This window comes from Rhinoraja longicauda, chromosome 8 (genome assembly GCF_053455715.1).
Source record: "Rhinoraja longicauda isolate Sanriku21f chromosome 8, sRhiLon1.1, whole genome shotgun sequence".
NCBI classification, from domain to species: Eukaryota; Metazoa; Chordata; class Chondrichthyes; order Rajiformes; family Arhynchobatidae; genus Rhinoraja; species Rhinoraja longicauda.
The window spans coordinates 53,208,519-53,225,437 of record NC_135960.1 but is presented as its reverse complement, the minus strand read 5'-3'; the positions used below and the strand labels follow the sequence as shown (position 1 = coordinate 53,225,437).

Here is a 16,919-nt window from a genome sequence, read left to right as displayed (position 1 = left end):
CTCTTTCAGTCTGAAGAAGGGTTCCGAACCAAAACGCCACCTATTCATCTGCTCCAGAGGTGCTGCCCGGGTAGCTGAGTTACTCCAGCACTTTGTACCTACCTTTTGACCCAAACAGCTAGTTTTTAAAGACACCTGTGCAGGTTGCATTCAATGGAAGGCATTTTCAAATATACCTGTTTGAATATGATTGGAACAGTCCTAGGTTCTAAATAAAAGTAGACGCTACTCCTGTCCATTGCTACCCAATTTTTGTTCCCTTCCAAAACTCCTCACTAACCTAATTACTACTGCAGGCACTACTGAACCAATCTACCCTTCTACTTTGCAGTCAAGCTTTCTATAGCTTACCTTTCAATCGAAGTGAAGGCTTTTCCTTCATTCCAGTTGTACCACAACTCACCATTCACACCTCGTTCCATGCATCAAAATTGCTAGCCCCATATATCTAGTGTTGACCACTAGAGCATGTTATTGGGAAGAAATGATTTCTGCCTCAGTTTTATACTTGCAATAGGCCTAGCAAGATTAGCCTGAAACTAGTTCCATTAGATTATTTGACAGGACAGCAGCAGGTAGGACTAGTGTAGATAGGACATGTTAGTCGGTGTGGGCAAGTTGGGCCGAAGAGCCTGTTTCCACGCAGTATGACTCTGACTATATTATAATTATTTTCTTTAATCAAGGTAGTTGCTTAAATTTAATCATTTTTAATTCTGTCATCTATATAGAACTAAAACTCTCATCTTGTATGAAAAATAACTGCAGATGCTGGTTTAAATCGAAGGTAGACACAAAATGCTGGAGTAACTCAGCAGGTCAGGCAGCATCTCTGGAGAGAAAGAATGGGTGACGATCTGAAGAAGAGTCTCGACCCGAAACATCACCCATTCCCTCCAGAGATGCTGCCTGACGCGCTGAGTTACTCCAGCATTTTGTGTCTACTCTCATCTTGTATGTATGTTCCCAAAATACAGCCAAAACGGTACACGATAGCGCAACAATTTTAGGGCACCTTACTCACTATTCGACTGCGGTGTGCAATATCAAATTTAGTTATATTTTAAAAGTAATTCACTTTATAAACTTTAATAAACTTTATACTGTGAATGGGCCCGGCAGCCGCACCTGCGCAGTTGGGGGAGGGTTGCCTGGCCTGGTATCCGCGAGTGCACAGTTGGGGGAGGGTTGCCGGGCCCAGCGTGCCCCGTCCCAGCCTGCGCCCGTCCCAGCGTGCCCCGCGCCTGACCTTCCTCCCACGGTGCAGTGCGGCGGTAGAGAGAAGGTCAAAGAAGATGGCCGCCGGCAGGACGAACATGGGGCAGCGCCTTGTGGCCGCTCTCCTACTGCTGGCCGCCGCGATGGCCGCCCGGGGCCAGGGTGAGTGGCTCCCTCTCCTCTTTCCTCTCACCTCTCACCCTCCCCCGGCCCCGGGCTGTCACAACGGGAACCCAACGGTTCCATGGGTCATGTTTCGTTCAAATTGTGCTATCGTGTACCGTTTCGGCTGCTTTCTGCCCAACCAATTGTTCATGCGCTTTTGATTGCAACATGCTCCTTAATTTAGTTCAACAAAGAAGCTGACAAGTTACTAAAGAACCTTTCGTAACAACAGGAACCCAACAGGTCCACGGGTCGTCTAGTAGGTAATAAATTTTCTCTACTTGACTAGAAAATCAGGCCTTATATAAAGGCTAAACAATTGGTACAACATAGATATCCCACTGGAAAATTAAAACACCTGACAATTATAGAATCTCTTAAGAATTTTATTATACACATAAAAACAATTCACAGACGACGTACAATATGTTTAAACAGAAGCACCCTTTAAGGCTTTGTGTTTCTAGGTCTCATTTGGCCACAAATTACATTTCATTAGCAAATTGTGTTTTTAGGGGTGAAATAAATCTGTTGGAACCAAGTTCTTGATACAGGTAAAAAAACTGTAACAAGGCTTGACCAAAACATTCTGCCCAAAGTTTTATAAAGTTACAATAAAGAAATTGTATCACAACATAAGAGCAGCATTCAAAAAATGATTTTTTTAAGCAGCAACAATACAGTTATTTCACTCAGTTTGGTCTATATTGAACAATTAACTGTACAAGTGAAACACACTCTGTTTGGTACATTACAGTTCACTAACACTGGTATATAAATATCTGCATGCTTCCCTGATTTTTAAAAAAATATCGATGTGCAGTAATAGAAATTTAGCAGGACATTAGCCTGTATCTTTCCTTGCCTAGCATCAAAAAAACGCAATGCTTCATTTGACAGAAGTAACTAGCTGTATTAAAATGCCAACATTTAGATTGATTGTGGATATGTAGTTTAAAATTTCTAAATATTATACAACCCTGTGTATGTCTAGAAAGGAAAGCAAAAGTAGGTTGATAATCAATATCCCTATTTTCTTCCTCTAAAATACTCATGGGAGCGATGCAAGCCAAATAGAAATGTTCAATCTAGCTTACTGACCTACAGAAAAGGGACAAAATTATAAAGAAAAATACAAAAATGCAACTTTAGGTTTACATGCACAATTTTCATAACCATTGCATTGTCCCGTCTTCATTATAGATTTCAGTGCAGTTAACATTTAGGTGATGTATTTGGAGTGAGAATGCATGTATACCTATATACCTGAATAAGTATTTCAGACACATACGGTACAGGACATGTGTGCAAATACTGGAAGACAATTGTGCAGTAACATAATGCATGACTTAGCTCTTTAAAAAATGTTTCAAATAAACTGTCCAAAATTGACAGCATGCCGGAACTCTGATTCCGTAAATTACTATTTTTGAAAAGTTACTTAAAGAAAATCAGTTCAAATAAATTTAAAATTGACTTGCAGTACCTTGACCAAATATAGTACAGCAATGCTTTCAGGCAGAAATTTAAGGTAAGTGGCATTATTACTTGGAAAAATGCCCAATGATGTCAATACTATCTAAAAAATATCCTCTGATTCTCTTTAAAGTTAATGATTAACCGAACAATTGGAAAAAAATGCACACAATATTCATTGTTAACAGATGCACATACCCTGACCAATATATAATCATCTCAAAAATAACAAATTATATTTTCATCTTGTCGCAACCAACATCAACAATAATGGATTTACTGTTTGTTTATTCTTGTTGAGAGATCTTGTTATGCATTAATTGGATGCTGCATCAGTCAATGAAGTAAGTTAACGCATTTCAAGACAATAGACAATAGACAATAGGTGCAGGAGTAGGCCATTCGGCCCTTCGAGCCAGCACCACCATTCAATGTGATCATGGCTGATCATTCTCAAACAGTAAACCATTCCTGCCTTCTCTCCATACCCCCTGACTCCGCTATCCTTAAGAGCTCTATCTAACTCTCTCTTGAATGCATTCAGAGAATTGGCCTCCACTGCCTTCTGAGGCAGAGAATTCCACAGATTTACAACTCTGACTGAAAAAGTTTTTCCTCATCTCTGTTCTAAATGGCCTACCCCTTATTCTTAAACTGTGGCTCCTGGTTCTGGACTCCTCCAACTTTGGGAACATGTTTCCTGCCTCTAACGTGTCCAACCCCTTAATAATCTTATATGTTTCGATAAGATCCCCTCTCATCCTTCTAAATTCCAGTGTATACAAGCCTAGTCGCTCCAGTCTTTCAACATATGACAGTCCCACCATTCTGGGAATTAACCGAGTAAACCTACGCTGCACGCCCTCAATAGCAAGAATATCCTTCCTCAAATTTGGAGACCAAAACTGCACACAGTACTCCATGTGCGGTCTCACTAGGGCCCTGTACAACTGCAGAAGGACCTCTTTGCTCCTATACTCAACTCCTCTTGTTATGAAGGTCAACATTCCATTGGCTTTTTTCACTGCCTGCTGTACCTGCATGCTTCCTTTCAGTGACTGATTCACTAGGACACCCAGATCTCGTTGTACGTCCCCTTTTCCTAACTTGACACCATTCAGATAATAATCTGCCTTCATATTCTTACCACCAAAGTGGATAACCTCACACTTGTCCACATTAAACTGCATCTGCCATGCTTCCGCCATGCATCCGCCCACTCACACAACCTGTCCAATAAGAATTGTATTGGCAGTATCATACTTGAGATGAGGTGCAGAGGACACACGAAAGCTGAAAAGTCCTTTTTTTAACCTTTTTACTAAGAATCTAAACTTCCTTTCCAGCGCATCCTCACTTTACCCTTCAAAACAGATTCCATGGGAAAATCTGGATTTCCTTATAAATTAGGTGTCAGTCTAGGTTTTGTGGGTTGCACTCTTACTTGAATCAGGAGGTTATGAATTCAAACACCGTTCCAGGGATTTAAATTTATATTGCAGGCTGATATCTCAGCGAGGTAGTAAAGGAGTGCAATTGTCATCATTCCAATTTGATTTTATATCTAATCCACTATTTTAAAATATGCATCGGACCATGAGACCCTCCCATCTTTCTGGCAAATTTTTGTTTCTCCGCAACATGCATCATTTCAAAACAAAAGTATCCGTTCAATGTCAAATACTTTATTCAGGGACTTTTCTATTCCACTTCACAATAGTAAATATTTTCAAAGTGACAGGATCCGTAACAGCACTGATGTACAGAGGAATCTTGGGGTCCAAGTCCATAGCTCCCTGAAAGTGGCAACATGTGTAAACACAGTGGTAAAGAAGGTGTATGGTATGCTTGTCCTCATTAGTCGAGGCATTAGGTATGAGTCAGAAAGTCATGTTGCAGCTTTATAAAAAAATGTTAGACTGCATTTGGACTACTGTGCGTAGTTCTGATTGCCCCAGTGTAGGAAAGATGCGAAGGCTTTGGAGAGGGTGCAAAAGAGGTTTACGAGAATGCTGCCTAGATTAGACTGTATCAGCTATCAAGGAGAGGTTGGATAAACTTGAATTGTTTTCTCTGGTGCATCGAAGGGAGAACTGCTAGAGGTATGTGAAATGATGAGAGGCATAGATAGGGTAGACAGTTAGAACCTATTTCTCAGGGTGGAAATGTTAAAGACTCAAGGCATAGGTTTAAGGAGAGAGGAGCAAAGTTTAAAGATGATGTGGGGGCAAGTTTTTTCCTTCCCAGACTGGTGGGTGCCGAGAACGCACTGCCAAGGGGTAGAGACAGATATGATAAGGACATTTAAGAGGTTTCAGATGGGAACATGAATATGCAGGAAATGAAGCAGTTTAGATCATGTGCTGGCAAAAATTAGTTTAATTTGGCATCATGTTCTGCACAAACATTGTGGGCCGAAAGGCCTGTTCCTATGCTGTACTGTTGTATGTTCCTCCCCAATTATTTTTCATTCACTGCTTCTATAAATATTTAAAAGGATACCAACTAGTTGTCACCTAAATTATACTTTGAAACAGTAAATGTCCATAGCGTGGCACAACATCAATGTCCCAAGTTCAATCCTAACCTCCAGAGCTGTTTGTAGAGTCTACATGTTTCTGTTTGACATTATTATTCCACGTGCTCCAATTTCATAAGTTTATACGTGATAGGAGCAGAATTAGGCCATTCGGAACATCAGGTTTACTCATCCATTCAATCATGGCTGATCTATTTTCCCCTCTGAACCCCATTCTCCTGCCCTCCCCATATAACCCCTGACACCCGTACTAATCAATTTCCTGCCACATTCTAAAGACATGTAGATTGGAAGGTTAACTGGCCACTGCAATTTGCTCCTTGTGTGTAGGTGGGTGGTGGAATGGTGAGAATGATGGGAGAATAAAAAACAAGGGATTAATGTAGGTTTAGTGTAAAGAGGTGGTTGATAGTCGGCATGGACTCAGTGCCAAAAAGCCTGTTTACATGCGGTACGTCTCTACGACTCTAACTTCATGCAGGAATGTAACGGTTATTTGTTGACTGTAACACAAGTGACAGATTGGTCGCTTTATGCCATACCAATATAAACTTTACAATCACAACAGCTGCATCAGATTATATTAAATCTTTACTCGTGTTTTTGCAATCATTTTCTTAAATTCTCTTACTCCTTACAACACCTTGAAGGATACAGGCAGGGATTCTTTTTCCCAGGGGTTATGGCAACTACTGAAATGTGCATTGGCTTGCCCTCGATTTGTTTCTGAAAAATATCCTGCATTTGTTTGGCATTTGTACAAATATCAAGGGAACTCACTATGAAGGAAATGGGTCTAGAATATGATGGAAAATTTAAATACATTTTCAACCAATTATTGCATTAATGAGCTGTATTACCTAGGTGCGAATGACAGCTATATTCTTAAAATTCAAATATTACCTCAGTTACACATCTCTCACAAAACAGACTCCATGGTTAAGGCATATTTTCAAGAGTAACTGAAGGAAAATCAGTTCTGCTTGAATGTTTCCTCTCTGCTTTTAAGAACTCAGTGCCATAGATGTTCTAGGTCCTATTTGGTATTTTTATTTGGTGATTGTGATTTTATGTTCAGGTCCTAGCATACCAGTCAGTCATCGTTTTGTAATAGCCAATTTAATCTGTGCAGATCATATCATATTGGCACGTCATTTACAAATGGATGCCACTCACTGAATGATTTGGTAACTCTTTAAAAATGCTATGAACTAAAGCACTTTTGAGTGCCAATTTATGAAAACCAACCAAGCTAAAGTGATCTTCAGCAAGATTTAATCTATATTCTACAGACTTTGTGAAAAATAACATGTTAGTAAAATCTAGTAAGAATTTAGCAGCTAATAAATAGTTTGGTTATTTTTCCTAATATGTGTCAATACATGTAAAGCATAAAAAACTCAATATAGGGATAACATAGTGAACGGTTTTATGGTATGCAAATGTGGCCGTTAAATTCACACAAATATTATTGTAATTTTATTGGTCAATGTAGCAGCTATAAAGTGATAATACACAGGATTTTTCACTTAGTATGTTAATATTTTTGTGGAATTGAACATGTTAACTTAGATAGTAAAACAGGATCTGGGTGGCATGGTGATGCAGCAGTTAGAGCTGCTACTTCAAAGTTCCAGGGACCCAGATTTGATCTTGACCTTGGGTGCTGTCTGCACAAAGTTTGCAAGTTCTTCAATGTGAGCACGTGGATTTGAATTAAGTACTCTGGTTTCTTCTTGCATCCCCAAGATTTGTTGGCAGGTTAATTTGTAAATTACCTTTTAATGTAGCTAAATGACAAAAGAATGAAAGAGGAAGTTTATGGCCTGATCAGAGGGAAAAATGTTGCAGATCTACAGGAAAATAAGTGTGAATAGAATGGCCCTGCTGGGGGCCAAAATGGGCTGAATGGCCGCTGTGTGCAAGTGGTAAATAAATATTTAGCATAGCTGGAACTGAATTATGACTTGAAGGCTTGCCCTGTCAGTTGATTATGCTTCTATCGATATTCTGTACATAAATTATTCATCAGTATTATCATAGACATCATGAAGGAAGCATACTCAGGTACTCAACAAACTACTCCCGACTTGTTGATCTCTTAATCTAATTGAATAACACCCATCACATACAACTGAAAATCTGCCACTGATTGTAGATCTGCAACTGTACTCCAAGTTTATTTGTAATGGAATATTTAAGTTGGAGTACACTGTACAAGTTTTAAAAAATATATTAAAGAAGTTTGTAATGATAGAAGTAATTATAAAACATGACCTACATAAATTATGTGATTTAATAGTCTGTACCTGACATGATTCCTTACTCCTATTTCCAGAGACATGATTTGATTAGTTTTGTGGGGGTCTGCAACAGAAATTGATAGGTTTAGAATGAAGAACACAGACTTCAAAAGTGGGCAGGGTAGAGGCCCGAGATCCGGCAGAGGCTGAGAGAAAGACCAAAGGCCCATGGACAAAAAACTAAATTGCAGGTGCTGGAAATCTGAAATATAAACAGAAAATACTGAGAAAATTCAGCAGGTCAGGCAGCACCTGTGGAATGAAAGTTAATATTTTGGATCTGCAACCTTTGGTCAGAACTGGGAAAGAGAAAGGATGGATGTGTAAAACAAAGGGAATATTTGTGATAGGGCAAGTTGAGATGGCTTAATGAGGGCAGATACTAGAATATTAAGCTTCTTGGTCTGTATAACGTGTTATTAATTATAAGTTGTGGGACCTGCCCGTGAAGCCAGACGTACAGGTATGTAGGTTAATTGGCTGGGTAAATGTAAAAAATTGTCCCTAGTGGGTGTAGGATAGTGTTAATGTACGGGGATCACTGGGCGGCACGGACTTGGAGGGCCGAAAAGGCCTGTTTCCGGCTCTATATATATGATATGATACACAAGTAGGATAGGATAGACTAAACCAACATATATAAAAACAGAAAATGAAAAGTTCTGAAAAAACTAAAAGTATATCCAGAAAAACAGCTAATGTTTTAGATGACGTCCTTCATCAGACCTAAGAAAGAAAGAAAACAAGTTAGCCTCAGTAGCAAAGGTGGGGAGGGAAGAGGAGGAAAAAGGACATTTCTCTAGTAGGATGAAGTAATATGGCAGGCGGGATCAAATGAAGCTACTATGAGTGTAATTTATTACAAATGTGATTCTCACTATGCCCAGCAGGCCTTTGTACACATAGCGAAAAAAAAAGGAAAGGAAAGATTAATAGGCAAAAATGGTTCTTATATAGACAGGAAGATGAGGTGATGTTCCTCAAGCTTTGGGTTCATTAAATCTCCTTGTAACCATGCAGGATAGTTGGTGATGTTCTAAAGTACATGGTTAATGCGTTAGATTAATAGCCCACTGCAGGAGAAACCTGATCTTATCTTCAATATCTGTAATTTAAGAAGGGTGCTATGGAAAACTTACTCAACAAGATATTTTCCTCTATTTCAATGAATGGTAAAACATGCACTAGATTCCAACATGCATCTTTTAAACTCATGCGCTGCAGTTACAAAATCATATGGAAGCACCATATTAATATATGAATAACAAAATATCCTTTGGAGTACCCATTTTTAAAACATAACCAGACAAAAGTTTGCAATTACAATTTTGAATTACAATTTTTCCAATTTAAAATGAAGGCTATGCTGCAAAGTTATCAAATTTAAGGATTCTCTTTTCTTCAATTAAAATAGCTGCCTTCGATCACAGAACTCTGAAAAACACTGATGATACCATCAATACAGACTATTTACTATACATTTAAAGTTGTCTAATTATGGAATTCTAGCCCCTGAAAAATTGAATTGTATTCCCCAAGCTTTGATCATAAGGGGCTAATTAACAGTATGCACTAATTGCTGCAAAGCCATCTGGACATAATCGATGGATGATCTTTAATAATTGCATGTAGCAGGTTTGTTCCTGTGGACACCTATATAGCGAGAATTTCCAGCTTCACCTGTGCTTTGGCAAGAATGGAAGGAACTTTTAATTGTGAATCAGCAATTCGTCATGGCCTTCTAATGTCACAGGGAAATGAGTAACGGCCAAGATAAACCTTAAACAGAGAAACCAAAGAAAACTAAAACATTCATGCACAAAATCAACCAAAGTATAGATCGTAAACAGCCTTTAAACTCAATTGTGATATTTAGATAGGGAAAGAAAAAGAATATCTGAGGAATTATAATGTCTCTACCTTACAGCAGTAGAATGTTTTCAACAGATTTAGAAAAAATGACAAAAGGTACAATCATTACAAAATAAATTAAACTGTTCTAATTAATGTATTAGATTTGATTTTGCTTCTTAAGGTATGGAATGGACATTTTTAACTCCTAGGCACTCCTCGTCAACATCAATTGTCAGGTCAAGTACATCATAAGCCAGATGCCAACTGAAGATTCATTTTGCCAACCATCCTCGCATCCTCCGCGTTGGATCGATCATAATTTGGCACAAATTGGTACTAACTGGCAGTTTTGTGCTGTGGACTCACAACAAAATTATAACTGGCTATTTCTGTAATCAAATTTAGTTTGGAATCTTTTTAGCTTGTATCAATCAAAGCATAATTAGGACTAGACTTAACCCAAATATCGTCCACGAAATGCACAAAGATTACAGGAGCAAACAACCCACAAAATAAAAGGTATTCAAAAGCTATATTAAATTGAAACTAATTGCATTTTAACAAGCAATCAAACTGATGTTGGTAGAGACAATAAATGGTCAACAAGAACTAAACACATTAATTTTATAGTTTTACACCAATAAGATTGTTTTCTGGTGCATGAAGATCAGGATGCATTTGAATTGGGGTTACTTATTTTTGGAGTGACACATTTAGTGTTGTGTAGAAAATGGAAATTGCCCCTATAATCACTTTTCAAGTGTGTCCAATATGCGTAAGTCATTAAAAACAACAATATTTGACAGGAGGCGCTTCCCTTGTTATTGGTCCATGCACCAGGGGTTAAAATGGGGCAAGAGTAATCCAATAAGATGTCATAGAACTTTGAAATTTTGAAATACATCCCGTGTCTTGTACATTTTTCTCCACTTCCACTTTCTTTGGGTATCTGTAGGACTCTGATATGTCATGGGGGCATGCTCCAGATCTTTGAGCACATTTCGGTGATATCTGCTGTACAGCATGTTTTTACGCTATTCCTGCCTCTACAGGATGTCAAGGTTATCTGTGTCCTGACAGGTGCTGTAGCAGTAAAAATGCTTTAGACCCCGCCGGGGTTGAGTATATGATGGAAATTCCCATTGTGTTGTAGTGTTTGTTTGGCTGTTAACTAACACTATGAAATAAAGTTCAACACATTGCAAAAGATCATGCATCTCTGTGGCAACTTTCTGTAACATTTTCCATCAATGTAGCTGCAGTATTTATGCTAATCTTTCAGAGTTTCAATGGCTCTTCTTGTAAAGTTTCAAGTGTGATCCAAACACAAAGAAATTCATGCCACCCCCATCTCACCCAGGTTATTTGTGCTACAGACTGTTCAATGCTGCTCCCCAAAAAATAGACTTCCTCTCATTTAACAAAAAATGCAGGAATTATATATAATATATATATTTAGGCAGTTAATTACATTTGATGAAAATATATAATTAGTGCTCTTGGTTTATAACTAGATTTAGATAATTAATTTATGTTCATAAATAGATGCGCTCATTGATCTCACAATACATGGGTCATGACAAAGCAAATGGAGCTGCTGACACAAAACTCCAAGTTCAATCGTCCTATTGATACATGGTTTTCCTCGAGTTCTCTAGGAGTAGCTAGTTTCCTCTAGTGGTGCTCTAGTTTCCTCCCACCAGAAATTGACACCAGAAATTACCCTTTAAACAGGGGAGTCGATGGCCATGTGAGGGAGAATAGGAGACATGAAAATAAATAGGACTAGTGTGAAGGCTCTCAGGGCTGGCATGGATGAGTTGAATGGGCTTCCTTCTTTGTCATGAGGAAATATGAAATGAAATGTGAAATCATTCCAGTTTATAGAAACTAACAACCTAGCAAAAAGTAGAAAACTTGTTTAACAGCTAAATATAGTTTAGCGCATATGTAGTTTGTATTAAGCTGCTGTGCTGCTGTTGTACATTATACACTGGTGTAATGGTTTAAATGAATTGCAAAAATACACAATAGAAATAAAGATGTTGCAGAAATACAGGAGCAACTTTAATCTTTAAATATCTGAGTGACTTTTAAAAAAAAATTATTGTGGAGAAAGCTGTCATCTGTTGCCATGTCATATTTGCCCTAGATTGGTGCCCTACTGTTTCCGGAAACGGGTAATGTTTATGTAGCAAAGATGCTTCATCAAATAGTTTTCCGGTTTTAGTTTTTCCTTTCTGGTGACTTAAAAAAGTGATTTCCCATTTCATTTTAGTGTTACAAATCAACCACCTTGGTGCGGGGACTGAAACTAAAAAGGACAAATTGTTGAAGGTGGAGGCTTCCTTCCCTAAAAGGGCATTAGTGATGATGTAAATTTTACAAGAACCCAAAGGCTTCATCACTTTACATGATACTCGTTTGTTTCAGATTTATTTTTCACCCAATTTCTCAAATGGTCACAATGACATTTGGTCATCCTTACTATTATTAGTCCTAGCTACTCATCAAGCACCATAAAAACAATAATACAAATATTTTGCCCAAAATAAATATTCAGTGGTTCTGTATAGTTTTACTATTTCTTTTTGATCAGAATTGGGGGAAACAACATAGTGAATAAAAATACTTTGAAAACTGCAAAGAGCATTCAAATACCCAAGGAAAATACATCTGTATTAAAAGTTCTTTGCACATTTAACCAGATGTGGTATTTCTGCATCAAGCACAATTATTTTAGTCATTTTAAAACTCAAAATCCCAATTAAATAGTCTGATGAAAGATCATCAAGGTAAAATATGAACTATATTTCTTGACAGGTTGGCTTGCAATTTATCTTTTAATTGCACAAATATAAGATGGCCACAATGCATTTCTTATATATTGTCTACTTTTAATTACTGAGAATCTATAATGTGCTAGAGAGTGATTACTTTTCAAAGAACAGGAACATTTACCCTCAAAGCAACCATTCTATCAGTGAATTTATATTGTCATTATTCTGGAAGCCACCATTGTAATTGAAGATGTAGAAAGCCTTTGTGATTACTGTATTTTAATTCAGATCTTTTTTTTAAAAGCACATTTTTTAAGATTCCTTAAGCCTTTCCAACACTCAACAAAATGGACTCATTTTTAACCACCAGAAAGTAGCATTAAAACATACATTGTGCTATAAACAGAAATTTTGTAGCGAGGTTACTATGTGAGTAAAGTGAGGCAAATGAGTGAGGTAGACACAAAATGCTGGAGTAACTCAGAGGGTGCCTGACCCGCTGAGTTACTCCAGCATTTTGTGTTTACCTTCAATTTGAACCAGCAACTGCAGTTATTTTCCTCCAAATGAGTGAGGTGATTGAATCAGGAGAGTGAGATACATGAGTGTGTGAGATGAAGTGAGGTGAAGGAGACAGGTCAGCAAGGTGATAGAGGCAAAGACCATCTAAAATACATTTCAAAATCAATGAACACAGAACTACTTTATGGACCTTCCAAGATAAAACAGGACCTTTAATGGAAAAAACTGACAATAAGCGTTTTCAACTCTGAACCTTAATAATTAAGATTGTTTATCTTGATTATGACTTTAATTGCTCATTGTTGTTGGTCTGCTGATTTATTTATATTTAACTAGGATAATTATCTGAGAATAAATACAAGGCTGGTAGGCAATTCAATGGAACAAAACAACACTAAAGGTGTCTGAATAATTTAAATATGATAACAATTATATAAAGGTCATCATTCCAATTCTTTGTAAATTTTCAAATCTTTGCTCTTTATTTATAAATTAATTTGGGGATTTACAACGTTGCCAATTTGGACAACATTTTACAGTGATTTTGGATGCTTAAAAATTGGGAGTCCTGCACATTTCAGCCATCTGTTGCTCAATACAGTACATGAAAACTCTTCTATACAGGTAATTTGTGCCACTTCACCCCATTTTATTCCTTGGAGGATATATTTGTGTTCTGAGAATTAAAGTTGAGATTTTAACAGGGCAAAATTATACAAAAAAGTAGATACCAAAGTTATGTACATGTTTAAAGCTGGTTGAATTAATAAGCTTTTTTCTCAAGTGTTTCACCTGACTGCATCTTTCCTCAATTTCTGTACAACCTTTATTAAAGGTCTATATCGTCCAAGATACAAAAGAGTACTTTTAGCATAGATTTGAATAACAGATCCAAACCAAGTTTTTTTCAATAAGAACTTCTCAGTGATCGACTATGAATTATAAAGTTGTGTGAATATTGCTTTAAAATAACAAAATGATCTCACTATTTAATATATGATAGGTTTCAATTTTTAAACATTTTTCACCTTTTAATTAAAAATGATAAATTGCAGCACATCATTAAATGGCAAGCACAGGCTGCCCTTTGAAGTATATCAATTCTTGTTGTATTAATCCATATTGAAGAAAAAAACAGGAAGTGGGAATGAAGTGTAGCTTTCTGCTTTAGGTAAAAGACACTGTTGAAGCCAAAACCCATCCAGAGGCTGCTTAAAAACCAGCTCTGACTGTCTTTTGACCTCTGCTACCCCCTATGGGTGAGTTTTGACAAATGTCAGCAACATTGTTTTAGAGCACTTTGCAGCAGTTGTGAATTCCATTCCCAGTATAGGAAGAAAGCCAGAAGATAAATATAGTCCCTATTAACTAAAACAGAGTCACATTGATTACATCCATAAAAAAACGAATCTAAACAGTTGTACTCTTCTCAGTTGAAAAACATGAAAGAAAGGAGGGAAAACAGCAATTAGGCAGCGATTAAACCATGCAAAAGACTTATTTGTCATTAGTAGTACATAGCGTTTTCAAATGTGAAGAAGCACTTTTGACTCTTCTCAGATGCCCCAATGAAATTTTACCATTAATCAAATGTTAGGCATTGATATGTGATGTTATAAGTTGTAAAACCACAGTACACTAAAGAGAACCAAAAGTGTGGCTTTGCCAAGCAGAGTTCTTTTAATTTAAAGGAATGGAAAAATAAAAAGGAAAAAACATTGCCCAGGTCATGATTAATTCTGTAAAATAAATTAGGGAGTATTCATATTTTCTAAACCACAGAAACAAATATTTTAAAACTTCCAAAGTGCTGATACTGCATATTAAAAGCATAATTAGGTCAGGATTTTACTTTAGGCAGGCATCCAATAAGTAACCAAATTGCCATGACTTAACTTGCTGACAACAGAATTTCTTTTAATGCAACAATACATTATTTAGATGTAAACAGGCAAACCTTATGTAGTAGCATATGGTACACATGCTGCTTTAATTAAACACACACACACTGATTTAGCAGACTAAAGGCCAACATATGTCTCACGAATTTAAGTATATTTTAACTTGCGACACTGCATTTAGTCTCACACATCTTTACAAACCACCAAACTAGTGCGGTCGTTCCTTTTCTATTCTTATGACAAAATGACTTCTTATGACAGAATTCCAGATCAAGTAAATCTAATTTCCAATCTTAGATTCCAGCTTTAAATCAAGCATTTCAGTCATTTTAAATAGATTTTTCTTCAAGATTTGTTTGGACTACGGATAACTTTGAAACAACTGTCAATGAATTCATGAATTGATTGAGAACATTTTCTATTAGAATTAAGAGAATTACTTTCCTACTTCCCACATCCAACACAAATCTGGCAACAGCATGGCATTCACTCCAGTGGTATATGACGAAAGGATTGGTCAAGGCGATCTCTCAACCAAAATAGGCTGCTATTCTATAAATGATAATGACGAATGCAGCTTGCCTTTATTTAGACCCCAGGTTTGAAACATCTGGGTCTAAAGTGTAGCAGCCCCATACCATACAACAGATAACATTCTTTAAAACATTTTACAATAAAAAAATAAAATTATTGTGTCATCAATTTTAAGTTGTGACCTAAAATTGCATGTTGTAGCTTATAATGAAAAAAGTGCTTTCTGAAGCACAAATCAATTAAAGTACTTCCCCTGGAATTCAAAATTAATATTTAAAATACTGTATCTAATGTTAGCAGCATTTGATGCCAATATGGGAATACAATTTTCTAACTAAAAAAAAGTTAATTTTATACAGAAACAGTTCATTTAAAAATAAAGAATAAAGAGTATTTTTTTTTCCAAGATTTGTAACAATGAGTCTTGAGGGAAATTCAATCTCTTCACTCACCCCTGTTAGCAGAGCACAGAGTCTGCAATTAGCAGTTCTGTCAGGTATGGGGAGAGGAGGGGGGGAGAAGAAATGCCTCACAACTGCATCTTTCTAAGCATATCAACTGACACTGGTGGATGAAAGGTGATGGTGTGGTGACGAAGCCCATGAGCAGTCTTGTAACTTTTCCCACAGCGGCACTTGAAACATTTCCGGACACGGGTTTGAGTGCGGTGGCCATTCTTGGCATGGTACTTGATTCCATTAACATTCTAACAGAAATAAAGAATGGTTAACATCATTTCAAAAATATTATTTGGATATTACAATAAGCTAACATTTTCTAACATATTTTGCTTAATTACATATTTTATTGATGAATTTGATAGGCATTGGCACATTTGTTTTTTTTTCATTCGTATCCAAAACTTACATTAAACCAGAGATTATTTAAAGTATGGTTACCTCTTCTGCACAGTATAAATGCTTGCATTAACAGATTCCGTAAAACTACAGTATTGTCTTGGCTATGCTTTAGCCTTGTGTTTGAAATACCTCTAAATATAATTTAATAATATTACCAAATATAGACATCAGAAAATTCCTATCAATACAACCATAATAAAATGAGAATTCTTGATCAGTCAACCCAACAACAAATACATCCAATTTACAAAACAAATAAATAAATTCTACAAAATCAGTCCTTTAAAAATTTAATTAGCATTAATTTTAATACTGTTGCTGAGAAACACACCTTCCCCTGCACCTGCATTATCAAGGATGCAAAACTGATATTTATGATACTTTACTTTCCTTCTCTAAAAATCCATCAATCCCCCCCACCCCCATCACACAATAGTAATTATTTCCAATTTCAGAGCCAGCAGCAAAATTAAATTTGCAGGAAAAAAAGTTAGACATTGTTAAAAAGGACAATTACACTCAAAACTGACCTTTTTAAACAATGGTTTTCGTGTTAAATAGTTTTGACTTTTGGTTTTCATTCATTTTTTTCCTTGAGTAGATTTTGTTCTCATTCACCCATTTCCTCCCCAGATATGTTTTGTGTTTCATATGTTTAACAAGCAGTAAACCCTTTCAACTCTGCAACACAGGTTTCTAATAGATCTAGCTCTCAGTTGTGGGTGGGCTAGGTTCTGCCTCCAATGGCCATGAAATACTTGGAATTC

At 36.8% G+C, this 16,919-nt stretch overlaps 1 protein-coding gene across 2 annotated transcripts in view; it reads right to left on the bottom strand.

The window, feature by feature from the left end:
• Positions 1-1,764: 1,764 nt before the first annotated feature.
• LOC144595977 (juxtaposed with another zinc finger protein 1-like) overlaps positions 1,765-16,919 on the bottom strand; it is a 102,567-nt gene continuing 87,412 nt past the window's right edge. For both annotated transcript variants that reach the window (XM_078403987.1, XM_078403988.1), the window contains one exon: positions 1,765-15,998. In XM_078403987.1, coding sequence (XP_078260113.1) covers positions 15,822-15,998 — 177 coding nt within the window. In that variant the 3' untranslated portion in view covers positions 1,765-15,821. The remainder of the gene's footprint in view (positions 15,999-16,919) is intronic.